This window comes from Phytophthora cinnamomi (genome assembly GCF_018691715.1).
Source record: "Phytophthora cinnamomi strain GKB4 chromosome Unknown Contig7, whole genome shotgun sequence".
NCBI classification, from domain to species: domain Eukaryota; phylum Oomycota; class Peronosporomycetes; order Peronosporales; family Peronosporaceae; genus Phytophthora; species Phytophthora cinnamomi.
This window is the reverse complement of record NW_027150940.1, coordinates 229,748-256,483: the sequence shown is the minus strand read 5'-3', so window position 1 is coordinate 256,483 and position 26,736 is coordinate 229,748. Positions and strand designations below refer to the sequence as shown.

Sequence of the window (26,736 nt, the reverse complement as noted above, 5' to 3'; positions counted from 1 at the left end):
CTGCCTTTTGATGGGCTGCGCGTCAACCGTTGCAACTTGCAGCGCCCTCGGATCAGTTGAAGCCAACCGATCAGGTCTGGGCTCAGCCGACGAATACTGTATGAAGCTGCAGTGAAGCCGCAGTGAGGCTTCGTCCCGCCGTCTGCATTTCCAGCTGGGGTCCGAGGTGATCCTTCCTCCACCTCGCGTCAAACTTCGGCGACGAGAAAATTTTTTATCAGAGGTGCGGCGCCCACCAGCAGGGCTGGTCATGCCGGCTCTCGCCGCTCGCTGCTGGCGTATGGGTGAACTGCTCGGTGCTCCAGCGAGCACGGAGCCGTCATGGTAGCAGTCGAGAGCAACGTGGCTGGAGACTGACTGACAAGCATCCAAGTGGTCTCCGAGCGACATTACTCACAGGGGTACAGTGTACCGAATCGGTCCGTCGCATGTTGTGTACTTCACACCGTTTTGTGTTGGACACACCATTATGTGTTCACCACACCGCCAGGTGGTTGGACAAGAAGAGCCCCAGCGTATCCGCCCACAGCCAGCTGGACGTCATTCAGCTTTTTGCCTCGCTCGAGAGCAAGCCACTTTTGGCCGTAGATAGTCTGCGCACTTGCTGCACGTAGAAACTCGTCGTGGTGGAGCCGGTGATGATCACAACACTATGTCCAATTACTGCATGAGTTGCGGGGTTACGACCGCCGTCGCAATGCGTCAAAAGAACCTTCTGAGGCCCACGGTCCCAACCATTGTTAGTGTAGTAGTCCATTTGTAGGCTCAGCGCACTCGCAGGAAGAACTGTAGCATAAATTGCACCACTGTGCAGCTAGAGCAGAACAGTTTGGTTTATAAATGCACTCGGGCTCGTCCGTTTCGCCTTCTTCAGCTGTCCGTTACGCTGCTGTGGTTTGCAGCCTGCAAGTGTCGAGGAGAAAGGCAACGTAGTCAAACACTGAAGCAAAGAGTGGCGGGCTTGCAACAGGGCATCTGTCGTCGCTGTAGCCGCCATGGGAGTGGATCTGTTCCTGGTGGCGGTGGTGGTCATCATCGCGGTGGCGCTGCTCATCTGCAACGTCTACATCCTCGTCTACTTCCAGCACGACGACGACAAGAACACCGCCTACTTTCCGAAAGCGCTCGTGGTACGTCAGCGTCTGTTTTCTTACTCATATTGGTCGTAGTGCACAGGGCTGAGCGTTTGTTTCACTCGCAGGTCTTCGGGCTATTCTTCGCAGAGGCGACGGTGCTGCTGTTGCCGCTGGATGTGGCCAACAACTCGACAGCCGTCGGCTGCGCTGAAGGCTGGAACACAGCCTGCGGCAACATCAATATGGATCTGCTTTGGCTGATGGTGTTCTTGTCCATCGTGATCTTTCTGGTGGTGCTGCTGCCGTTCGCGATTTACTACTACGAGGCCGATGACGGTGAGGACAACCCGAAGAAGAGTCAATGGGGCGAGGCGATCAAGATGGAACTCGGCACCGTGATCGTTGCCGCGGCGTTGATCACTGTACTCTACATCACAAGCGCCAAAAGCAGCGTGCCTATGCGCGCGCTGGAGGTGAATTCGAGGTCTGCCACTGCGGGTTTTCAAGCTTACGTCGACGGCACGACGTTGTCCTCTGCAGTCGTGACTGCAGCAAGCAATGTTACAGTGCAGCACATTACTCTTACTGTGGACGTCTCGCTACCGGTGTACGTTACGGGTCTCACGAGCTTTGTTGGATGGTTTGGCTTCTCGATTTTCTGCGGTATCGGCCTTGTCGCGCTGCCCCTTGACTTGATTCTGTAAGGCGTCCCGCTGTCAGACTTCATGCGCATACCTATTTACTGACGATGCTTTTGTAATACTTCAACAGCGCTTTCTTCCACCGCCCGAAGTTTATTAGTGCCGACGTGTATGCGATTCAGAAGCTGATTCTTCAGCGCCGTTCAACGGAGCTTCTAGAAATCGGTCGGTCGATCAAGCAGGGTATGGACCGCCCTGGCCACGGACAGAGCTCCTGGGAACGCAAGAAGCAGCGACGGCTGGACTTTGTGACGCTCAACAAGTTCAAGCAGTCGGTCTACTTGCTCGAAGGCGATGTCGTTGACCTCAAGCTTTGTCACGAGGAATATCGGAACTTCAATCCATTGAAGCCGATTTTCAAGCTGTTAATGGGCTGCATTGCGAGCATCATTAGCTGCATGTGGTTCTTCCACATCGCCCTCTATATGCTGCCCAACACGCCGCTACTCCCGTTCCTCAACACCTACTTCATGTGGTTCGATCGCTGGTTCCCGCTTTTCGGCACGATCTCTGTCGGCATCTTCAGCTCCTACCTGCTTGCTTGTGCGGTCAAGGGCTGTTTCAAGTTTGGCATGCGATGCTTCTGCATTGCGTTGCACCCCATGAAGCTGCACGCGACGTACATGAACTCGCTTGTATTCAACCTCGGTTTGGTGCTGCTTTGTGCAATTCCGTCGGTGCAGTTCTGTGACCAAGCTTTCGCAGACTACGACCGCCTGACGGCTTTGCGGACGCTTCTGGGTGTTCAGATCCACTACTTGAAAGGCATGCGCACGATCTGGGACTACAACATCTTTATCTATGCTATCATCATTATCAGCTTTATCACAGCAGGCATTCTGATGGCGAAACCTCGAGACCGTGCCTCCCCCGTTGACGGTATCCGCAAGAGAATCGAGCGCCAGGTTCGTGAAACAGCTGCAGCCAACTCGGTGTAGGCTACCGGTGGATCTTTTCACTTGCATTTACACCGACAAAGTAAGCTCGTAAGCATTTGAAAGCAAGAACATTTTATTCAGTTGCGTGGTTGCGTCCAAACAGACGACCAGGATCAACGATCTTTAGGGACTTGTGATTCGGAGACCTTGGACTTTTGGCCACGTTTTGAAGTGCTCGGAGGACCGGTGAAGTTTGTCCCTCGGCTTGCACCTGATCAACGTGTGGTGATTCTCCTCCTTTTTCTTCTTTCATATCGAGAGGAGTTGGCGCTGCTGCTGCTTGAATTGCGGAATCGGATGCTACTACGTCAATGCGAAGGAGACCGAGATCTCTCTCATCGTACTCGTCGAGAAGTTTCTGGAGCCAAACGAAAATCTTGGTGCCTGCACCCGCTGCAATTCGGACGAAAGCGCTTTCAGTGAAGGTAGGCTCCTGGAATATTGCTCGCAAAGCTGTAGCTTGAGAAGGAGCTAGCGAATTGCCACGCACAGCACGCAGCCGGTGGCTCCACTCCGACGACTTGTGTAACACTTGGCGACAGTGAGCCCACGAAAAATCGGACGGCACAAACTGTTCTAGTTGCTTCGGCGTCGGTTTGCTTTTTCTTGCATCACGCTGCTCGATAGGAGGTTCCAAAAGCACTACCAAACACATGAAGAGATAGTGGAGCTCTCGGACAGGCACTCGAATACTGCGCAACTTTCGCCACTCCTCGCGCGAAATACCCAGCCACTCCAAACTTCCAGTACTCTTTGCACTGAGTACATTGGTAATACCTTCATTTGCGATCTCTTCGGCTTGTTCCGCTTCTTGGTTTCGTGCTGCGGCGGTAATCTCCCGATGGCGAAAGTGGTTGATGCGGCCTTGCTTGACACCCTTACGACCTCCACCATCGCTTGTGGGTTGGTGGTGTTTTGGCCAACTTGGGACCGTGGCAGTAGACATAACGCACGTTGCCGGAATGACTTGCTGCAGTCGCTCTTGAATCTTTTCCGTCGTTGACGAAGCAGCTTCTTCAGCTGCAACAACTTCCGCTGAGAATTTGGCAGCTTCGGCTACAGAATCCAGATAGTGTTGTTCCAGAACCAGTTTCGCAGCTTCAGTTGAGAGCTTGTAAAGCTCAGCGCCGCCCAGCAGCCGCCCACTGAGGCTGGAGTCGTGGTGTGCTACCACCACCACCACATTCGTCACTTGCCAACGCTGCAGCAGATACAGCAATCGCTCTCCAACTCCTATTAATGTATTGTCGTCGCACTCCTCAACGATGTCTACGCCGCTTGGGCTGCAGTCTGTGGTTGCTGCTACGCGAATACGAGACGCTCGAGGAAACTCCTGGAACTTCCGTAGCCGAGGTTGCTTCGCCAAAGCTTCCGATACGAGAGCATGAACATTTTGCTGCTGTTGGAGAGGAGGCGCTGGAATCACCAGACCTTGGAATATGTTTTTCTTTAGAAGAAGCTGCGGGCCTAGCGTTGCGAGACGGTAATCCGTGCTGCTGCGTCGAGGAGAGCCCATTTCAAGATGTAGTCAGAGAAGTGATATACTTGAAATGCTGCGCTTGATGCAGCAGCTGGCATCTCGATTGTTCCAGGTTATTTATACGAGCCCAAGCTGCTCCGCGTCGATGTTGGCTCCCTGCTATTCTTGCCTTCCATCTTTACTTGGTTGGTTCGACACTTTTGCTGAGAATTTCGTAGTCCTGTGAGTTGTCTCCGCACGCACTAGGCGAGGTCTCGTCGATCTCAAAGCCCAACCGCTCTCTATAGAACTTCATAGCACCAGTATTGCTCTTGAACACCGTGAGCACCATGAGCTCCATGCCGTGCTTCCTCGCCACCAGCAGCAACAGCTGCATGAGAAACTTGCCGAGTCCGTGGCGTTGCGCCGTCGAGGCCAATTGGACCTCGTACAGGTACAGCACAAGAGCCCCGTCATCCTCTACGAAGCGGAAGTGCGCGAAGCCCACGAGTGGCGCGGAAGCTGTGGAGGCCACGCTCTCGTCGTGCACGAAGAGGTAGCGTGCTTCGTCCTCGAACAGCTCTTTGCGCTTAGCGACCGGGTCGTACCCCCAGTCCGAAGCCTGGTACAACGCCTTCATGTTGCTTTCGAAGAGAGCGACGACGCCTTCTCGCGTGGACTCCGACAGGTCTATGGCTTGGGAGCCTCGGATGGAAACATCGGCCCCGTTGCGAGCGTAGCGCGCGAAAGCCTGGAAGTCGACCATCACGTCGGCGACGGCGTTGGCGGCGACCAGAGCTGGGTGGTCCGGAGCATGGGCAGGCACCGATGAGGCAGCGGTCTGCTTGGACTTCTTACCCTTCGACTTCTTGGGCATGGGGCTAAAATGCTAGGCGCCGTTATTTCTAACGTGAAGACTGTGTTCAACGTTAAATGTGTTTTTGAACTTTACATGTTGACTGATGAAAATAATTGCAATTGAAAAAAGAATATTGTGAAAAGCACTCGCGATGTCTTATCGGATAGTAAATCCAAGCATCCCACGAGCTGAGCGGGAGCGCTGCTCGCGGGAACGAGCAGGAGCAGAAGAAAGCCTGCGAGCGCGCTTGTCGGGATTTGAGCGCTCCCAATGAATTCGATTCGACAGGGGAGCGCCAATCCCCCGCTGGACGCATAGCATTATTTATTGAATAAAAATAAATTTCTGGACCAGGATCAGTTAAAATAGTGCAGAGCGCGCTCCGAGCGGCGCTCACGAGCAGAGGCCCAAAAAACCTCAACTTGCCAGCTATCGCCGATCAAGCGAGCACAACGATTAATCCCCCTACTAAGTACGTCCGCAACGAGCAGGGGGGGGGGATGCTTGAGTAAATCGGCTGATTTAGTGCCTTATTTAAAAGACTGGAACCCTTATTTATTTCGGTCGCTTCCTTATTTATAATTGGATACCCCTATTTAGACGCGGTCTTAGCCGCACGCCTTCGAAGCTACAGTCTTCCCCGGCAAATCTGGAAAGGTGGGACCGATAGAAACTGCGAGGTAGCAAAGCTTGCAAAGTAGTGGATAAAGATGCAAATGTACTGAATTACTCGTTTAGTGGCAAAGAATGACACACATCGAAAGTGCCGAGTTCGATCCCGGTATGATGCCCAAATGGACCCAGCAGTTCTTCACAGTCTCGGGAGTAACACGATGCTTGGTGTACAGATTGCACATGGTGATCTTCTGACCCGCGCGCGCGCTCAGTTGACATCAAAGCGTTAGAGGCACAAGTGAAGCGTGAAACTGACTTGCGGCTATACGCCGTGAACAGGCAAAAGCGAAAGGGGATTTGTCAATTTGCGCGTTTGATTCCGAAGGACGTGCTCTGGCACGTCGTGGGCGATGATCTCACGAACGACCATGGAGGCAAGGTGATCTGCTTGTTGTGCAAGGCTATCCAGAACGTTCATGTCGGAAAACATTATATGGTGGAGCACGTGTCATCACGCCGCTCTGACGAAGTAACACTCTGTCTAAAATGCAGCGCGTTGTACGTCGTCTGGCCTACACCCTAACGGATGCAGCGGAACCCGATAAAACGATTCCTATCCGCACTGCAAAGGAAAAGCAGCAGGTCAACTGATTAATTGCCAGGTGGATTGCTCGTCACTTTCGCCCGATTATTATAGTAGAAGATGAACGCTTTGTGGAGTTTGCTGACTTCATCACGTGTGACTTAGAGCGTGTGCACTTGGTTATCCCCAAGCGTACGCAGCTCCGAAACGACATCATTGCTCTTGCGGTGTATTATCACATCCGTGTCACAAGACAACATTGAACAGTATTTCGTCTATTACTCGCTGACAAGCGATATTTGGACTGGAGGGGACGGCCGATGCTACCTCTATCTCTCACTATTCACTACGTAACCGACACGCTTGAGGCCAAGAATTGGACACTGGAGGTTTGTGAACTCCCTGGGATTCATGACGGGTTGTTATCGCCACTGCGTTGAATCTGATCATGGGTGAATGGAATCTGCTCAAGTCCTATTACTCTAAACAGCTAAGGGATGATGGGTCAAACATGGTCAATGCAGCTTCCAGAATGCGGGTGAGCAATATGGCACGCATCGCACACTCTCTCCATCTCGTAGTTGCTGGAGCGATGATTAAGACAAAGAAAATGATAAGGCGCCGGCAAAACCAGCATGGGAGGGGGAGCGAACTCATAAAAGAGTACGACGAAGACGAACTGCTCTCTGAAGAAGATCGCTTGAATATGGAGAGTGTTCGCGATCTCGCTGTCGATGAAATGGACATGTATTCTCGACGAAACCATTTTTAGTCTCGAGCGTAATGACCTGAACGCTGTTCCAGAGATGTTGTTCAGCGTTTTGAAACGTTGGCAGTCTGCTTTAGGAAGTCGCCTAAGGGACAGAATCAGCTCGTCGCGTTTCAAGTGAAATTGCGACGTGTTTCGCCAAGCGAGGCACTTTGTTTACGAGTGGGCCCTCCGACGAGATGGAATAGCTGCTGGGATATGCTGTAGTGGCTCATCGTTCTTGAGCAAAGCTTCATCAGCTTCTTTGCATATTTGAAATCCCGCGAGGGCCGCGTTTAGTTTAAGGACATGTCAGCGAAGCTGCGACGACCAGACTCCTCGGGCTAATACAGACAACGACGCTGAAATCCGGCATCACTTAATGCCATCCTCCATAGTAATAGACGAACACTGTGTCCGACAAAAAATCCGGCAGAAAATGTCATTGGTCAAAACGTGGGTCAATTGTACAAAGACCGTTCATAAATGCATATGAATTTCAAGAAAAGGTATTCAATTTCAAATGGTTACTTCCGGATACCTCGGAATAGCCTTTTCGAAGCTACGGATTACAGTTCTTGCTGTAATAGACTCCCATGCAGCATAGTTGAGTTAATCGCACGAATACGCTTTTCTCTAGCAGTACCGCCAGTGCATCTACTACTACTGTTTCTAATCGCTGATTTTAGAGGCCCCATTGCCCCCCACATCAAGCGGCTGACACAGTGCGGTGCTATTGGGTGGTAATGGGACCACCGTAGCGTTGGCTTCCTCAGCCACGATCCGCTGTCCTTCTTCCGAGACGTGGCATTCAAAGTTGTCAAGAAGAAGGACAGCGGGTGCATCTATTTCAAACTTTAATAGTTTTTCTACATAGAATCTCCACACGGAGCTGTCTATCCAATCTTTTTCTTGAACGGTGTGTCCCTCTGGGTATTCTTCGAGCTCGCCCTGTTCGAGCCGTCCACCGGGAACTCCACGGATAATGAAGAGAATTGGCAACTTTATTCCTAACAGTACAAATTAACAGTGAATATACAACATTAATACACAATAGCATATATGATAACAGATAGAGAAAAACTTGCCGTCATCCCGCACGGTCAAAACTGCCGTCATACGGCCTGCGTGTTTGTTAGCGCCCAAAATACGCGCCGAATCTCTCCTTCCTTTGCCAGCCCACGACTTTATCGGCGGCATGTCGAATAGAATCGCCGTTTCGTCCACGTTGAGCACACCGCCGCCTCCGAAGGGCTCGTATTTTGCCCAAAACGAGAGAGCGAATTCAGCACATGTTTCTTCAAGCTCCTCGTACGATTTTGTTTAGCAAATTGGGGCTTCTGTAACGAGAATCCGTTGCTGTCAAGCCATAAATTACAAGACAAATTTAAATACATCAATACACAGAACAATATAACAAATATCATAGTATATTACCGATTAGCAAGTCACTGGACCATGCGCTCGAGCGCGAGCGTACCCGTCTCCTTCTCATTCAAGTAGGAGGTCATCCACTCCGGCTGAATCTTCCACATGAACGCTATGATTCCAGCGGTAGACAGAACCTGCATAATAGACATAACCTTTAAAATATACAGTCCGTAGCAATTAACATCATTGTTGACGTACTTGCTCAAGCCGCCGCACGTCCTTCATGTACGTCAAAACCTTAGAGACGCAAGGAAATATTTCCTTGCGCCCCTGACATTTTAGCGTCTTCGACGTTGCGTTACCCGTAAAGCCACGAATCGCTTCGGCTTGTTTAGTCCAGTCGTGGAGGGTGCCTCGGGCGATGTTTAGGCTACATGAGGCAGACTTTATGCCGACTTGGTCAATCACTGCCAGCGCCTCGCGCTTCTTCTTAATGGAGTAGCTCCGCTCGATGCGCCTCATGACGCAGAATAGTGTGCGGATTTAGCGGGCACGCAGTGTGATTTTGGGTCCCAACCAGTCGTTATTTTTTGCTAGCGATTGGCCCAATATCTCGTTGCTGTGACATTTGTTTGGGTAATAATATATTTTGCTTTACTATCAGATCAGATGAGTACCACTGTACAATGCCGGATTTTTATGTCGACCGGATTTCTGCGTCGTTGTCTGTAAAGTGTTTTACGGACCTACTATCTCCAATTACTGTCGCAACCGAAGCTCTAGGCGGTCAGAAGTATCCGACACTACTGTCGGTCCTTCCAGCACTTCTGGCATTAGAAAGCATTTGGTATGAGCCAACTTGTTTGTCCACTCAGAGCGGCGGCGGGTGAGGAAGAATACGTTGATGAAACATCCGTTATGATGAACGAGTGCCGCAAAATTATCCTTAAACTATTTGACATTCGCTTCGCGGGTCTAAAACGCAGTGATTTGATGTGGATCGTCTAATTGGATCCTCGGGTAGGGAAGCGCATGTTACACTTGAGCCTCGCACACAAACAGAGCACATGTGGTGCAATTGTCGAGACAGTGTGGGAATTGGCCATCGATCCATCTCGTAGTGAAGGTAGCCGTGGTGCTAGCAGCAGTCAAACGCCAGTGCAAGCATTGCTAGAAGCGCGCATGGTTGATCACATGTTCGCGCCCGATGAGATCCCCCAACTGGAACCAAAATTGGAAAGTGCATTTCAAATGAGCTCACCCTCTATCTGAGCGATATCAAGAACGTGAGAAGCAAGGATGACCCTTTCCTGTGGTGGCGTGTAAACGGTTCCAAATACTCTATTTTAGGTCACCTCGCAATGAAGTGGCTAGGGCTATCGCAACAAGTGTTCCTTCGGAGCGTGCTTTCTCTACGAGTGGAAACATCTTGACTGCAAAGCGTTGCTCTCTTACCCCTTCAATGGTTCGCGACCTAGTGTTCATTACTCAGAAATCGAGCATTAATTATATATATTTGCAGGAGTAGCCGTCCGTAACAATCTCATTGCAGCATTGCTCGATCGCACGTTTTACCATTCCCGTTCAGTACAGTACATGACGGCGTTTCTATCTGTAATACATGCTACTAACGGATGTTGACATTTCTGCGCGCACTATAAATCTCAGGTTGATGATGCAGTCCATCGCGTTCGGTGCGTGCGCTTGATGCCGACGGCTGTCGGCACAGAGTATACTGCTACTTCTACGAAGATGTTTTCTGCAGCAACTCAAAACCAATTCACACCTATACCGGGAAGGTTAAATATTTTGGTAAATATGTTCCAACTGTAGCAAACTCACCTTGTACGCTGTTTCGAGAATGGTATAACCGTACTGTGGCAATTAGACCGGGGTGCTTGACCTTCCTCCACGCTACCGTCCCTGCTGGAACTAAGGTGATCACGACGTTCGACGCCCAATTCTCTCCCAGGATCAATTACGGCCAAATATGTTTAGGCAGTAAGCTCATGACTGACTGGTACGCCGATAGACGATCGTAAAGGCTTCGATAGAAGCTTCAACCCTGTTAGCTGTCTTGCTACAGTCTTCGGCGTTGTTGTCGTAGCCTACACGGGAGGGGGGGGGGCAGCTCCACTCGAGCACGAGAGTCTGCTCCACGAGATGCTTCACGAAGCGACTGGACTTACGCAGCGACCATTTCCCAGGCGCCACGCGTGCCGTTACCGCGCGTGTACTCGCTCACCGCCATGACCGCGCTCCTCGCAAGATAATACACGTGGTGTATCAGGTGATAATATAGTGTGGACCACCCCTTTCGTGCGCATACTCACATTAGTATAAACGGAGTGGGTACAGAGCGCATTCATGAACGTTTGAGTAGTGAAGCACCCCTCAAACGCTGAACGTTGACGGCACTGCTACCGACTAATGGAGGGGGTACTCCCCTTGCAGTGAAAAGCCTAAAGATCTTGCTTGCCATGTGTACAGACAACGACCGTTACTAAAAGAACGCCAATGTAATCACACGCTTTAAAATATATACTAAACTTTACCTAGTCAAAACATAATATCCAATCGGCTGTCAATATTTCAAAAGTATTATCCAATCGTAGTACAATTTTATTGACTGGTTGGCAAGCAACAACTTTGGCGCCAACTGCGTGAAGGATGCCACGCTATTGCCGCACTCACTTTTCGTTTGGAACCATAGCTCCATGCTCACGGCCAACAAGTCAACCAAACAACGCACCTATATGATCCAAGAGAAGCGCTATGCCCTCTAGCTAGCACCGGGGCTCGGCGTCGACGGCGCGGCTGACCACCTCGGCTGTCCTCGGCGCACCGTACGGGGGTGGGAGACTCAATCCCACGCCATTTTCGCCTTTAAGGAGTATCATACAAGCAAGACGTTGAAAGGACAAAGTCGGAAGGAAATGATCCCGTTCGCACACGAGCTCGTCACCTTCATGAACGACATGAGGCGCGACGAAGAGGTTCGTTGCTTACTGTATCTTGCTTGTATCATGTACGCGTATTACTGACCAGCATTACTTTAGCCCTTATGCACTACTATGATGTTAGAGAACATCAAGAGGAACCACAGACATTGGTTTAATAGCTATGTTGCTGGCAAGAAAAGTATTATCTCTGCTGATAATGCTATCATGCGTTTGCTCCAGCGCTTCTCCAAACGGTAATATGTTTTTGGCGGTACTAAACTGATATTGTTGGCATGGGTTACTAATTGTTTTACTTACTGTGTTATTCTTATTAGTCATGGCTTTACTGTGCAAGTAGCTCAACACACGAAAAAACGGCTGCGGATCTGCAAGAAACTCGCGTGAAATCCGCGATTGGGTTTTGGAAAAAGTACGAGCACAGCCACGACCTGTCCGCTATCTACAATGTCGACGAAACGGCAATTTATTTCGGCACTCCACCCAAGTGTACATCTTGGCGGAACGTGGTCGAAGGGGGTCTGCCGAAGTCAAGTATATGGAGAAGCATTCAGCGAGACTGACAGCTGTTATGACTGTACGAACGGATGGTACGTCAAAGTTGAGCGAAGCGAAGAAGTGCTTGGTGAGAAGAGTGCAAGTCGCAAAGTGAGATTAATGAGAGTCGTCGAAAATGTCATACGCTAGCTAGACAGGCTCCTTACATGTGTGCAGGAGGCATTGCGCAGTCGGTCTGCCTGACTTCAACGATGCTCAAGAGCAATCTTGTCCTAGCGACATCAAGCAAAGGAGTGAATATTGTCCTAGCGACATCGAGCATCCTCTCGATGTCGCCAGAATCACATGTGACGCTTGTCCTTCAGAGCCACTGTCCAACTCCCTCCCCACCACCACCACCACCACAAGCGGTGCATGGCGTTTTGCAGCCTAGTTGACGGATTCTACCAGCCCACAGAGGCTTCGTTTCAGCTGGAACTGAGTCCGCACGAGAGCCTTGGCATGAAGATCGGCTGGCATGTGTCCCGTTGGGATATACTCGACCGTCAGTTTGCCCTTGTGGATCAAGTTCTCGACCGCGTGATATTTCACGTCGATAGTTTTCTGGGTCTCGCTCAGACCATTACGCTGCAGTCGTTGCAAAACAGGTTGGCTATCCATGGCGGAAGCGTCATCTGCAGAACTTCGTTTGCTATCATTTGGACCATGAGGGCTTCTTCGGTTCCGACGTCTGCAGACACGTGTTCTGCCGCCGTGCTTGATTTGGACACGATGGTCTGCTTCTTGTTCATCCAGGCCACGGGACACCCGAACAAGTAACCAGACGCGCTCTTTCGGTCCACGCGATCATTTGCCCAGTCGGCGTCGGTGGTGACAACGATATCCTCGCTGGTCGGCTGGAACTTCAACCGCAAATTCTTCGTGGCACTTAAGTACCTCAGCAGGTACTTCACTGCATCTCACGCTACTTTTCGCGCAGTAGCTGTGTGTCTTGTCAACTGTCCGGCAGAAAACATGATGTCGGGCCTCGATACTCTAGCCAAATAAAATAGAGCGCCCACTGGTCGCCGATACGGCATTTTAGTCATCATTGAGCGTTCGTCATCTGTGGCCCTCCATCAGTAAAGTCCAGCCTTGTGTTGGTTGGCAACCATGGGCAGGTGTGATGGTCGCGTTTCATCCATTGCGAACCTATGTAGCATTTCATCGATGTACGCAGTCTGGCTCAGAAGAATCAAGTCGTCTGCGGCACGATCCACCTTCATCCCGAGAAATTGATCAGGCGTGCCCATGTCCTTGACTTGTCACCGCTGGCTAAGCGCTACCACGACCCGCAGGCACTGCTTTTCGTGCTTGTGCGCCACGAGTAGGTCGTCCACGTATATGCACACAAGCAAGTGGGAGTCGTCCACGTACGCGAAATACAGACAAAGGCCACCTTTAGTTGGCGTCAAGCCGTACTCAATCAGGAAAGCATTGAGTTCTCGGTTTCACTCGCGGCCGGCTTGGCGCAAGCCGTACAAGGCTTTGCGAAGGCGCCATAGCTTGTCTTCGTCGCCTTCTTTTGCGTACCCTGGTACAGGTTTCATGTAAATTTCTTCGAGAAGATATGCTCTCACGTACGCGGCGGGTACGTCTCCTTGGCGCATGTGTATCTTTTACCGCACGACAATCACGAGAAAAATTCGGACTGTGACGAGGCCTGCCATGGGCGCGTAAGTTTCGATGAAGTGTATGATCCAGATTTGTCTGTCACCGCGAGCACATGATCGATCTTTAAAGCGTTCCAGCTTCCCACCGGCACCTGTTTCAACCGGAACTGCAGAGCGTGATCGAGGACTCGTGCGCCTGCTGGAGGGTCTACCCATCTGAAAGTCCCGTTAGCGAACAACGATTTGACTTCGCCGTCAATAGTTTCTTTCCGTTGTATCCACTGTGGTGATCGCTTAGCCTCAGCGAGGTTTAATGGTCCTTTGATGACATCCCCCAATACTGCAAATGCATGCGCCTAAGTTAATGTACGCCGAGTTATGCGCTGTGATCGTCGTACAGCGGCCAGTTCTGATGGGAAAGCACCTTCACGTCCCTCCTGATCCCGCTCTGGGTCGCTATCTGGTTCATCTTCTCCGTCGTCGCCATGTTTATCATCATCTTCAGCGTCTAGATCCACTTCGAACAGCATTCTGTCCACCACCGTCACATTTCGGGCAGTAAAAATCGAGCAATTTGAGCGCTTTGTGTACACATAAAACCCCGTTATATCTTCTGCACAGCCGATGAATGCACCAAATTGTCCTCTGGTGATGAAAATCTTTTTTTCTAGCGGCGAAGTTGATCTGGCACGCGAGCCACCACCGCCTGTCCAAAGATTGGTATGTTGCTCACGTCTGGTCGCTGCCCAAATATGTGCTCAAATGGAGTAATTTCAGCGCCGCGCCGAGGAATCCTGTTTCGGATAAATGTGGCGTACTGAAGAGCATATTCCCACAGCCTATGCGGTAAACCTGAGTCCACGAGCATTGCCGCAGCAGTCGCTGTCACCGTTCGGATGCTGCGCTCAGCTACTCCATTCTGGAACGACGTGTATGGGGTCGTGTGGTGCATCAGGATGCCGTTATCTCGAGGAAGTTTCCTGAAGGCCTTGTTCAGAAATTCTGTTCCGCCGTCAGTACGTAGAACCTTAATCGATGTAAGCCGATACTTACGCTTGCCTCTCGATCATGTTAGGAATCGCTTGATCATTGCAGCAGCTTCATTCTTGCGCTTTAGTGGATATGTTTGCACGAAATCACGCCAAACCACCACCATGAAGTACCTGTATCCATTTACTGAAGTGGCAATCGGGCCTGTCAAGTCCACATGACAAATCCCATCAGCGACTTCGTCGGGACTTGACCTCACGCGTGATACGGGCTGGCGAGTAGACTTGGTGAGGGCGCACACTGTGCACATTGCAGGCATGGCCCCAGGAGCAATCCGCAGCCCCCGAACCGAGCCACCCCGCGCCATTTGTTTAGTGTGTCGTAGTTCACGTGTCCAAGACGACGATGCCACACCTCCAAGGTCTTCCCTAAAGCCGCAGCTGATAGTCCGCTTGCCACGTCATGGGCAGTATCGTTGCCCCATGCAGTCACCATTGAATACACGCTACTGTCCAAACGTGCAATGCACCCTGTCCCTCGTCGAGATCTAGTCGTGATGGTGCAGCTTGATGGTCCGATGCTCAGCGCATGTCCGTTGCGCCAAAGCGCTGATATAGAGAGCAGAGTATGCGGTAGTTTTGGCACCAAATACACGTTGTCGACGACAAATTCTCTCTCGACCTCTCGTCCCGCAGCATCTTGAACGAGCGCCTGAATATGCAGTCTACATTTTGCTTGCGCGATGGCCGTTCTGCCGTCAGCTACGCGGATGACTAGAGTCACCTTGTCGTCAGTCACTTCAAAACCTTTTTGGTGGCCTGTCAGGTGGTGTGACGCGCCCGAGTCCACAAGAATCGGACCGCACCTGACGCCCAAGCTTCAAGCTGAATCGTCCGCGGGACTCCTCCGCCTTGACTGCGTTTCCTTGAGCTTTTCCTCCATCAGTTCCGTCCTTTGTGTCACCGAGCTGCTGTCGGTGGTACTTAGCCGTGTGCCCCACTTCTCCGCAGATATAGCAGACGATAGCACCGCGCCTAAGGACCTTCGTGGCTTCCGGTTCCTCTCGATTATAGCCGAGTTAGCGTTGGCGGCAGGTAGGTCCGGCTGTTTTGATCGCCTTTGGCTTGGCGTCCACTCGCTGAGCTCTCGACCCGTCTGCTATCTTGCGTCACTTGTAGTCATCCAGGCCGTCAGACTGTGAAAAATCACTCAGAAACTGGATTGCTTCGTTCATCAAGTCGGCTGGTGACCCTTGTTTCCCTCGAACGTGAGCTTGAACGATATCCTTCCGTTGGGACCACGCCAAGCGAAGGAACGTACAAAGAGCGTGATTCACGTTGGTCATGTTGTCCACTCCTCCTGTGAGCTCGTCAGCTATCTGCAACAGTCGGTCCGCATACTCTTGATACGTTTTCGACGCGAGCTTCCCCGCCGAGTAGATCCTGGCCGTAATCTCTTGGTCGGTTAGTGTCGGGCGAAACTTGGCAACTAGAGCATCGCCTGTTGCGTCGAAAGTCGCGTTAGGGTGTCCGTTACGGTAGGTCTTGAGCCAGCGGCGTGCTGAATCTCTCAGAAAAATGGACAGCGCTGACTTCTTGATGCTGTCAGATCATTCCTGTCCAGCAAGAACTTGAACGTCTTCAAGCTGGTCGGCAAGTTGTTCCCACCATTCACGGACACCTGAGTCGTAAGCGCCCGGGGAAATGACGCCGGCGAATTGTTCCGTTTTCACGTTTTCCAGGTCCACCTTCTCAGTTCGCTTTCCAGAGTCGCCATCACTTCCTCTCGCTACAGTCGTCGCTATGTTCGGCTCATCGTCAGGCTCGGGTGCACCACCAGTTATTGCAGGCACGGAAGCCTGCGAAATTGGGATCTGCGCAGCAAGTGCATCTTGGGCTGTCGCTGACGGCAACGGCGTCGCGGCGGGAACAGCGAAAACGGTTCCAGCTGCTCCTGGGGCGCCTCGACTACGGTTGGTGCGACGAGTCGACATGGAGCGATTGCGGCTGTTAACCAGTTGAGCGAGGTGAAGAAATGCTTGGTGAGAAGAGTGCAAGTCGCAAAGTGAGATTAATGAGAGTCGTCGAAAAGTCATACGCTAGCTAGACAGGCTCCTTACATGTGTGCAGGAGGCATTGCGCAGTCGGTCTGCCTGACTTCAACGATGCTCAAGAGCAATCTTGTCCTAGCGACATCGATCATCCTCTTGATGTCGCCAGAATCACATGTGACGCTTGTCCTTCAGAGCCACTGTCCAACTGTCAATTTCTTCTTTTTTTTTATACCAAAAATGGTTTTAGAGTTATTCTAACTGACGTTTATTTTTATTTATGTTGGTAGGAAACTAGTGCCCCATCCTCTACATCGTAAAGGCGTCCCCGGGAGGTCTATTGAAACGACGGGGCTTCCCACGTACCCACAAGGTCAAGGCCACGTGTGCTGTGTGCAGGATGGATAGTAGAGTGTGGGAGATTTATGCTAAAGAGCTTTTGAAGTTCGAAATCAACTCCCCTTTTGTCACTGCCATGTGTTGGAAGAGGGCCAGAAGGTTATCGCTAGGGGGACAAAGGCCACAGTGTGCGCGCTCCCTGCTAACAAGCACGGTGGTTTGTCAGTCCCTTGACGTTGGTGTCATGGGGCCGCTAAAAACACACTGCGCGCACTGTGGCTTACCCACTTTCGCAAAGGCAAAATTCCTGCAAGCGAAAAGCGCTTGATTTCTATTAAGTGCACCATTAGAGCGTGGGAGATTATTACGACTGAGTGTGTAGCCTCTAGCTTGAAAAGGCCATTCCAAGATACCCAGTAGTTGAAGGTTAACGACAATACACTGCTTCGGTTTTACAAAACAAACTATTTTCTGTTCTAAAACAATAACCTAACACATTACATAAAATTGGTTTTGGCCAATCTGATCATCGTATTTAGTCGTATTTGGTTGTTGCGCCCTACTATGTCGTGTGAAATAATATCACTTGTGGCGGCTTTTCTCGTCGTTGTCTGTACCTGTCGGTGTGGGAGGCTATACTCTTCCGAGGCGACTCGGGAAGATATCTGGTTTGATCTTCGGATCTGGTGTGGACGGCACATAGGGGAGGCTATGCTTATGTAGTAGCCGTTAAGGTTTAGGTCATATACGCGATCAACTGGGTGTTGTCCATTGGATTTGTTCTGATGTTCCTTGAGTCATTTTCTTGCTTGGCCGTCTCCCTCTGGTGGGATATTCAGTAGTGTAGAGGAGTGTACAGCCCGGCCAAGCTATCCGGTGCTCTAGTGCCTTTTACTTACGCAACTTAGCGTTCCTGGGTCGTTGGAGGGGGTCAATATACTCCCCACCTCCGTAAAATGGAAGGTACTAGTGTTTTGCCAGGAAAATCTCTCTCCGTGTTATCCTGCATTCGTCTACGTTCTCTCCCTTTTACCCTGCCCACCTTCTACGGTACTTGAACACTTAGCCGCCTCCAGCCTCACATTTGCCAAATTGGCTACCTAATATGAGTGCACCAACTCCCTGTTATCGCATAACAGAACTCATAATTCACACCCAGCCGCATCGAAATCGAATGGCCGTACCTGAGAGAAAAATGCCACCCAAAAATTAGGATGCATCTGGTTACTGAACAGCGAGCCAAGGAAAACGAATAGTTTTACGGAGCTTTACTTACCGCAGTTTGCTTAGCGAAGTCAGTGTTAGATTGACCGCGAAGCGGATTGACGGGGAGCTGGGTATCTTGTCGCCTTGACAATGGTTAATGCCCCATCCAACACGAGAAGGTCGGCCTCGCCGGTACTATTGTCATACTACAACAGCAACTATACTAACGGATATTGTAACTCTTGTTGCAGACCTACCGGTTAGCTTTTAAACAGGTCTACTGCGGGCCTGGTACGGTTCCTGGTCAACTCTACCAGCACCAGACCCACGAATATGCTGCAATGCCCGCCCCAGACCCAGACCCACCAAATAGCCATTAGCAACCTGGGAAACCGTAACCAGCACTCGTTTAACTACTGTACTAATATACCCAGTTGAGAACAGCTGTATTAATAGAACTACTACGGGCCAACGACTACGCTGGATTATTACCGTCTGTTTGAGCCACACCCCAGACCATTTTGGGCTGCATATCTGCATTTTGGGAACGTCCCTCAGGATGACAAGCGAGTACCATGCACGTCCGCCACATGGGTGGCAACGCTTTCGCCCCAAGTTTTCCATTGGGACTGTAGCTGCGTTACTAGGAAGCAAAGGCTCGTAACTACGTTCGTCTTCAAAGAAAGTTGGTGGTAACGATGGAGATGAACTTCTATCGCAGTCTCGCGTTCCAAGGGACCCGAAATCGTTTTCAGACGCCATGAAAATTCTACACCAGCAGCTTAGCTACTTGGTCCGCTCCCAGGACGAGAACTTCGTACCGACTGTCTACTCGTTTATGAAATCGTTGTCAAATGGACGCGAGCAAGCTCCGCATCAAGCCTACACGCGACACACGATTGCAAAAGTGATGGAGAAATACCCGTAGACTATTCCGTGCAGCTTGATTGTTGCGTTTGAGTCAGGAACGTCTCTGAAGGTTTTGGACAGCTGGCTTACGAATGTGGACCCGTCGTCGAGGGCTTTGTTGGTGGATTTTTACCCTGTCGTGTGTGTTCTGTTTCGTGAAGATCTTATTCATTGCGATGTGAGCTATGAATGCCTGAACTACAGGCTGCACTGCTACGTTACGATTGCCGGAGTGGAGTTTGTCCCAGATATTGCTGCAGAATAAGAACTGGAATGAGAATTTTTTCGATTACATCGATGTCAACTCTGAAACTATTTTCCAACACCGTTTCTACTACAATGGCAACTCCAAGACCGCGAATGAGCTTGGGTTCGTGTTCATGACCGCCGAAACCGAACCAAGGAACCCGACCGCAAGTGCCCCAGGTGTGAGAAAGTGTTTACCGCAGGAGGATACCGCATGCATAAGAACAAGGTCCCACCTTGCATGCCAAGGGACAACGAGGCGTAAGCGACTGTAGCTAGTATCGACTAACCGAACATAATATGGGGCCATTTCTATCTTCACAATACGTAATGGGTTTTGATAAACTTGCATATATGTGAAGATTGAATGAGGGCTTTATTGTTGTACTCGCCGTCGAGGCGCATCAAAAAATAAAAGCAAAAAACTGGAAACTGGTAAAAGAAGAAAATCTAGAAAGGAAAGAGGTGAAATGCGAGAAGAGCAAAGAGAAAGTCACCCTGACTACACACGTAGTGTCTACACCACGAATGCTTTGGGCACGGTGTACGTTCCGTGAGGAGGCGCGCGAGCACGCTTACGCGCAGTGTCTTCCAGTAGGGCAACATAGCGAGATGCAGGTATCAATGATGGTAGGAAGATTGGGGTTGGGAATCGGGAACGCACCGTTTAGCTCACGGTTGTACCTCTCGAGGTGATTGTTAGTGCGGTTGACCACCGCGCACCGAAGGCCGTGAATGTTCCACAATGTGGAGGAAACATCTCGAGACACGTCTTGCGAAATTACGACCAGATGCCGACCCATTTCGACGCTGAGTGTTTGACTTCTTTCTCGCCAAGATGCTGCTTGAGCTTGGTGATGACGAAGTCGATCCCGCGGGGATCGATATAGTCGTGAGGGAGCACGGTCAGCGCGTAGAGAATACCGCGCTGCATCATGCCGGATATCTGTTCGGAATCTGAAGCTTGCTTATCTTGCGTCGAGTGGCTTGCTTGAAATGAACCAGACACCCCACGATATCGGCTTAAGAACTGATCTCCAAGTCGCATTGATGAGACCACGCTCGATGCCGCACGAGATGGTGTCCACGTCCACGGTCATCCTCGTTGTAGATTGAATACAGTGGAGCGTAAGCCAATACGTCTACTCGCTCTTATTCATTAGTAGAGCGTACTCGCTGGGCACGAAACATTTGAAGCCACGATCATGAACCATCACGATCATGCACTGGTAAAAAGACTAGGCAAGCAGTGGAATGTTTCATCAGTGTAGATGGCCGTCTGGTTATAGGACACTAGTCGGATCAACGCAGGGTATCACCAGCCAAGTATCTGCGGGACTTCGCCACTGCCCACATACGTGTAGCGGAACGGGAAGAATGCTAATCACCGTCCTTGGCCATCGAGATCGGCGGTACACTGACACGCCCGTAGATGGTGGAGCCAAACTGGAAGTTGCGTGTAACTTGCTCACGGTTGAGGCTGCGGATCACCTTCGACGTGGTGAACTCCTCTCTCACTAACTCTCAAATATTGCTTGGCACCAACATAACGTTCTTCAAAGCGAGCTCATCCCCCTCAGCTTCCATGTTGTCGGCGACATCTTCAATAGTGTCAACGAGGCTGTCTTCCGACGTACTCGCGGTGGTCGCGTTGGTTGTTTTACCACATGTGTGGAGAATGCCATTCTGGTAGGTGCCATCTGCCATGACGTCGGCACGTCCCTTGCGCTTGGTACTGCGATAGTAGCTGCAGCGAAATGATGTCTTGCCACCCGAACAGTACGTCTTCGTATAGGCGTAGCCTTCCCGGTATACGGTTGTCGTGAAGGGGCAGAGTTCTTGGACGTCGCTCATGTTTGAATGTACGATCACTGATTTCTAGATTGTTAAGCTCCACCGTATACGGCCCATCCACATTAATTGGCGACGGCTAGCCAGCCAACCACTACGTCGGTCATTGCACTTGCAGTATGTTCTTCATTATTGGTCTTTCAATGCATGCAAACCACGAGTTAGCGCAGAAGTTGCGGCTCCAAAACCCAGTCGGGATACTGGCCACGAAAGGCAAGTACGACGCTTACCTCTTATACTGTATTGCGAAAATGACCACTTGTTATCTTGTGATATCACCCAGAGTACTGTCAAGAAATATTAATCGTCTAAATAGTCTATACACTATATTACTCAGCGTTCTACTTTTCAGGTCTGGTGCGGGTCTGCCTGACCAGCCCCAAACCAACCAGATACACATACTCGACCTGATACCGAAACAGATCCGCAAATACCGGTTTAATATTATTCCAGCCTTACAGTACTGATAAAAAAAATTACACGAAATGTATATTTTCGAACATTGCAACCTGTAAAATGCCCCAATTCGGCTGACAATTGGCCAATCGACGTACCTCGCGACGTCCGATCGAATGGTGGTCGCCATTTTGAAATCGGCCAAGAATTGGTGCGTTGTCAAAAATAATTCCTCGCCAGGGTGGCAAAAAGTATAAGGACAAAGGCATATATTTCGTTTTTAATGGGGTTCTAGGCGTTATTTAACATTGCTGCTTCGGTTTGTATGTGTTACGCGAGTAGTATGTCTGTGAAGCGGCGTTTCGATTTCTTCAAAGGCCTAGCGCAATGCTAAGACGCCCGATCTTCTCGTAACTCGAGCAATGTCAGATCCGAGCTTTTCGAGACAGCGGCATGAGCATGGAGTCGATAGCACAGCGCCTTGGGCGCTCCAAGACTGGTGTGCATCAGTATCTGAAAAGAAACAAGGGCCTACAACACCACCAGGCTCCCAGGAAGACCGTCCAAACTATCGGTTAAAGATACCCGCCGTCTTCTGCAAGCCGCTCATTCTGAGAAATTTAGCTCGTCGCAGCTCACTAGCGATCTACACTACCTATTAAGGCTCGCCGGGTTCGCGGAATCCCCCATGACATGACTACACTGAAGCACAAGAAACGAAAGAAGTTACCGGCGTTGAAACACCTCCAAAAGATTGCACATGTGGAGTGGGCTTTTCCTCGGGCTAGATGGACGGAAACATGGCAGGTTGTAGACTTCATCGACGAGAAGAACTTCAATCTGGATGGTCCAGATGGATGTCAATACCATTGGCATGACTTCCGCACCGAGGAACAGCTCTATTCCAGCCGACAGAATCAGTCATGGTATGGGGTGCGTTTTCATCTGACGGTAAGTCGAAGCTGTCTATCCTTTGAAGTACGCAAAAAAGCGTCAAGTACGTGGAGACACTAGAGCAGTATTTACTGCCGTTTGTGAAGGCGAAGCACACCCAAGCTTGCTTCCTCCAGCAATCGATCCAAGTGTCAAAATACACCAATGCGTGGTGAGACGATCAAGATTTTGCTGTTGTACCGTGGCCAGCGCTGTCACTAGATTTAAACCCCATTAAGAATGTATGGGGGAGCTAGCTAGACTTGTTTACAACGGAGGGCAAGCAGTACCAGAGCATGGAGGAATTAACTCGTGAAGTACTAGCAGCATGGGACAAAATCGATCAGCCGTACCTCGACCCACTGCTCAACTCAATGCCGCATCAGTGTGCCACTGTTCTAAAGAATACGGGCAAGCAAACTCAGTACTAACCACGCTTAATCAACGCCTAGAACCCCATTAAAAACGCAATATACACCATCATCCTTGTACCCTTGCGAGGCGTTATTTTTGACAGCTCCGTCAATTCTTGGTCGCCTTAAAATGGCGACCACCATTCGATCGGGCGTCGCGAGATACGTCGATTGGCCAACAATTGTCAGCCGAATCAATAAAAGATCTCAATCCTAGCATGCAGATAAACAACATTAGCAAATATCGCACGCGTCAAAATACAACATGCATAACTTAGCCACACATTAAAAACAGCGCACCCCCTCAGGAGTCCACTGTTCGTGAGGTGAGGCGATTGAACATCTTTTATCGTCCAGGTGTATAGTGTGAAATGCCGTGGATTTGGGGAGAAGAACACAACCCTTTTCCCCAGATACGGAGTACCTTTGGTATCTGTCACCACGATCCAGTCACCAATACACGGAATGACTTGGAGCTGGAACGGAACAGGACTACTGGATCGAGGATCCAGTATTGGCGTTTGTCCTTGTGTCAACCCCTGTCGGCACGTTTATCTTTGGGGACCGGATTTGCCACCTGAAATTGTTAGTAATACGCAATTGAGTATACAGAAATGTAAGTTGTTCCGAACTGCACTGAATGGAGTAATGATCAGACTGAAAGGTAGGAGTCACAGTAAGACCGTAACTCAGAATAAACACATACAATGCCAAGCTAAACGTCAATCAATATCCAACCACCTCTTATTCTTTGAGACCCTTGTGTGGGGGTCTATACGCCGGTCGACAATCGAGTCTTCACCCTGCACACTAGTCAGCACTGGATGCGCACTCAGCGTTCGCGCACCATCCTTACTGAGTAAGGGAAATATAAGACAATACAAAATACAGTCCTATCACACTGCAGTAAATCAATTCAGTCCCATGGGTAACAGCTAACAATCACCTGAACCAACAGTAGGGAAATATGAAATCGGCGCGGCAATTTGGAAATGAAGCCACAGCAGATCATTCTAGGGTGCGATACCCCAGTCCTAGCCCGCTTCGGCTTGAAAAAATCAAGAAGCCACTTACCCAACGCTCGCAATCGGGGATGCCTCAAACAACCGTCATCTTGGGCCCCCGGGCAATATTCCGGGCAGTTGTAGCTATCTCCTATCACTCTATTGACCGTTAATGAAGCTTTCAGTATGTTTGACTTGACTTGACTATGCTTCGATTTGTTGTTTGGTCCCATTTAGACTGGGGACAGGCTCCACAATATAATTACGGGTAGCTTGTATTGGTTGGGCCATCACTCGACTCCATCCAGTGTGGTCATCCGGGGGTTAACTCGATTCGGCGCGACACTTAGTAATTCAGTATGCCACAATCCGGGATGCCACTACTCAGCCTGTTAAACCGTTAATCTTTGTCAGTGGGGTTCTTGGTGCACGGGATCATGGTGTTGGGGGATCATTTGGTCTTGATCCAGTGTCTTGAGCGGATCCAATGCAGGCTGCCGCTTGGCTTGATTCTTTTCGCGCTGAAGAAGCGCATTGTTGTCCAATGCATCGCTGTAATGTCGTCGGCAGTGTGGTCGGTTGGTGCTGGTAACTCGACGGAGTCTTCGACAACTTTTCCACAATCCAAATCCGCAATTTAATCCACTTCAGTGTACCAGTTATCTGACTTGGCGTCGCCTACTACATCAGAACTCAGCGCTCCCTGTCCGAGCGGAGAGGTTGGAGCAGCATCACTGGGGTCTCCGGCTTCCATGTTCACTTCGCTGTCCACTGTATCCACAGAAAGTCACCTACAAACGTCCACGTAGAATGAGTTAGTATACAACAATAACACAAATAAAGCTGTGGTATATACACCCTGCTTTCATATACATACCTGGCAGTCAGCGGTGGTGGATTTGGTGAGGTTTCATCAGCGTCAGAGGATTCTCTTGCTGACAGCTCCCTGAAAAATATCAGCACGTAGTATACAACATAAGATAATCAGTACATGTTGTATATACATCACGAGGAGGATTCCGTACCGGACAACTTCGACGGAAGATGCAGCACTCTCATACTCACGCTCTGCAACACGGGGGCTCGTCTTCTGCTTTTTCTTACCTTCCACACTCAGCTTCTCCATAGCCTCACGCTTAGCTGTCGCTTTTGATGCATCCGCCTTGTTCTGCTGAAGCTGAGGTAAAGCGGATTGCCGAGCTCCACTCCCACGCTCTTCCTCCGCTGCCACGCTTTCACGATGCTTCTCTTTTGTTCGGGAGCACGCTTCAGCTGCAGCCGCAGCTCGCTCTATCGCTCTCGCCTCCTTTGGGATCTTTTCCTCTCGCAGACTCGCCGCCTCTTGACGCTTGCTTATCTTCTTCACGCCCGACGCTGTGTTGTATTCTTCAGCCTCTGTGGCTAAACGGGTCCCCATGAGTCGTCTAGCCTTAGCCAAGCAGCTAAACTCCTTCCCCCGTGGCGGGGCAGGAATGACGCGCGGGCGAAGTGATGCAGGTTGGCGGGGGCTGGTGGTGTCGGAGCTTCCGCGGTCTCCGAGCTCGTACCGAAATCAGCGTCCGTGTCCCGCTCACCACCCAGGTATGCGCGGTGCTCTGCGTTCAGCCATCTTGCCCTCGAGTCGCGCTATGAATGCGTTGTGGTCTCGACGAGTTTCGCGCCGCGCAGCCATTCTGTGGTGTGTGTGAGGGGGGGGGGGGGTAACACGACGCTCGCCTACGCACTTCAACTTGTATACAGTAGGAATCTGAGTTTTATACCAAGTACGTTATAACCCTTTACTATTGAGGATTTATCCCATGTTACTATGAGTCTAATACACGGTGCTCGGTTCTTTTTTCATTTTTCAGAGGGGTACATTGTTGTCACTTAGTGCCTGCCTAACGACTACCTATGTCCTTATTAGTGCAGACGTCTCTTGCCCATCTTGCATATCTTTAGTTGTGCTTCTAGTGGCACCCGACTAGAGCCCTCCGATGCCTTACACCGTACTATCCGCGAACCCTGATGTGTTCTCAACCAAATTTCTTGCCAGCCAGTGGCCTACGTCGTTAGCTGCGTGTGAAATCGCAATGAACCAACGATGATCTACTTGTTCCGATGCCAGCTGATGACTCCGTCTGGTGTCCATCGCCATATTTGCTAATGTGTCTGCAGTTCTGTTGTGCTCCCTCAAATGGTGACTCCAGCTGAGAACTCGAACTTTGTCTGCAAGTCGCCGACTTTGCCAATATATTGAGCGCAGGCGCTTAGCCAGTTGAGCTTTTCGCGTGTTCTGCTGCCGAATGATCATTGCACTGTCGCCGACCACGTGAAGAGGTTCCCACTGGTACCGCGCGCAGGTTTTGAGTCCTGTGAGTAGGCCCATATTTTCTACAAAGTTATTCGTAGTGGATGGCGCAGCATAGGACATGCTGGCTAGCCAACAAACATGAAGTTCCGCCACGGATGCGCCAATTTTCACAACGACCGCACCACTGCCTCCAGGCCCCGGGTTTCCCCTAGATCCACCGTCAAAAAGCAGTAGATACCTTTGCGTCCCGGAAATTTCGGGTTCGTGCACCAATGTGTTTGGCGTCATCAGTACTTGTCGTACTACATTGGATGCTCTGGTCCTTGCAACTACATTAGGACTGGCCCGTAGATGCAGCGAGACTGTATCATATCCGGTCCATATTCTGGCGGCAAGATTTGCTGTATGGTGAGCTTCCGTCACATTGTTGAGGTCGTCAAAATGAGCCACGCGCCACCGCCATACTAAAGGACAGCTCCAATCTGCCAATAGCCTTCCACCATTAGTTCGATGGCGTCGGTGAGCCGATCGTTGTCTGCCAAAGACAAGAAATGGAAGATCTGCTCCGCCGAGATCCAAATCCCTGGTGGGGTGACCCGTAACTGCAACGAAAATATATCTTCCTCAACCGTCGTAATAGGTAACC

At 50.4% G+C, this 26,736-nt stretch overlaps 3 protein-coding genes across 3 annotated transcripts; 1 reads left to right on the top strand and 2 right to left on the bottom strand.

The window, feature by feature from the left end:
• Window positions 1-995: 995 nt before the first annotated feature.
• On the top strand, window positions 996-2,715 carry IUM83_10990 (LMBR1-like membrane protein; the record flags this gene model as incomplete). The annotated part of the gene is made up of 3 exons (XM_067935522.1): window positions 996-1,130; window positions 1,202-1,683; window positions 1,848-2,715. 3 exons carry the CDS (start codon window positions 996-998, stop codon window positions 2,713-2,715), a joined length of 1,485 nt encoding a protein of 494 aa, XP_067798900.1.
• Window positions 2,716-4,373: 1,658 nt separating this feature from the next.
• IUM83_10989 (N-alpha-acetyltransferase 40) lies at window positions 4,374-5,051 on the bottom strand (the record flags this gene model as incomplete). The annotated part of the gene is made up of 1 exon (XM_067935521.1): window positions 4,374-5,051. The coding sequence occupies one exon, from the start codon at window positions 5,049-5,051 to the stop codon at window positions 4,374-4,376; it is 678 nt and encodes a 225-aa protein (XP_067798799.1).
• Window positions 5,052-20,580: 15,529 nt separating this feature from the next.
• IUM83_10988 (uncharacterized protein) lies at window positions 20,581-25,214 on the bottom strand (the record flags this gene model as incomplete). The annotated part of the gene is made up of 4 exons (XM_067935520.1): window positions 20,581-20,717; window positions 20,838-20,947; window positions 24,675-24,743; window positions 24,823-25,214. The coding sequence occupies 4 exons, from the start codon at window positions 25,212-25,214 to the stop codon at window positions 20,581-20,583; spliced, it is 708 nt and encodes a 235-aa protein (XP_067798798.1).
• Between the last annotated feature and the right edge of the window lie 1,522 nt (window positions 25,215-26,736).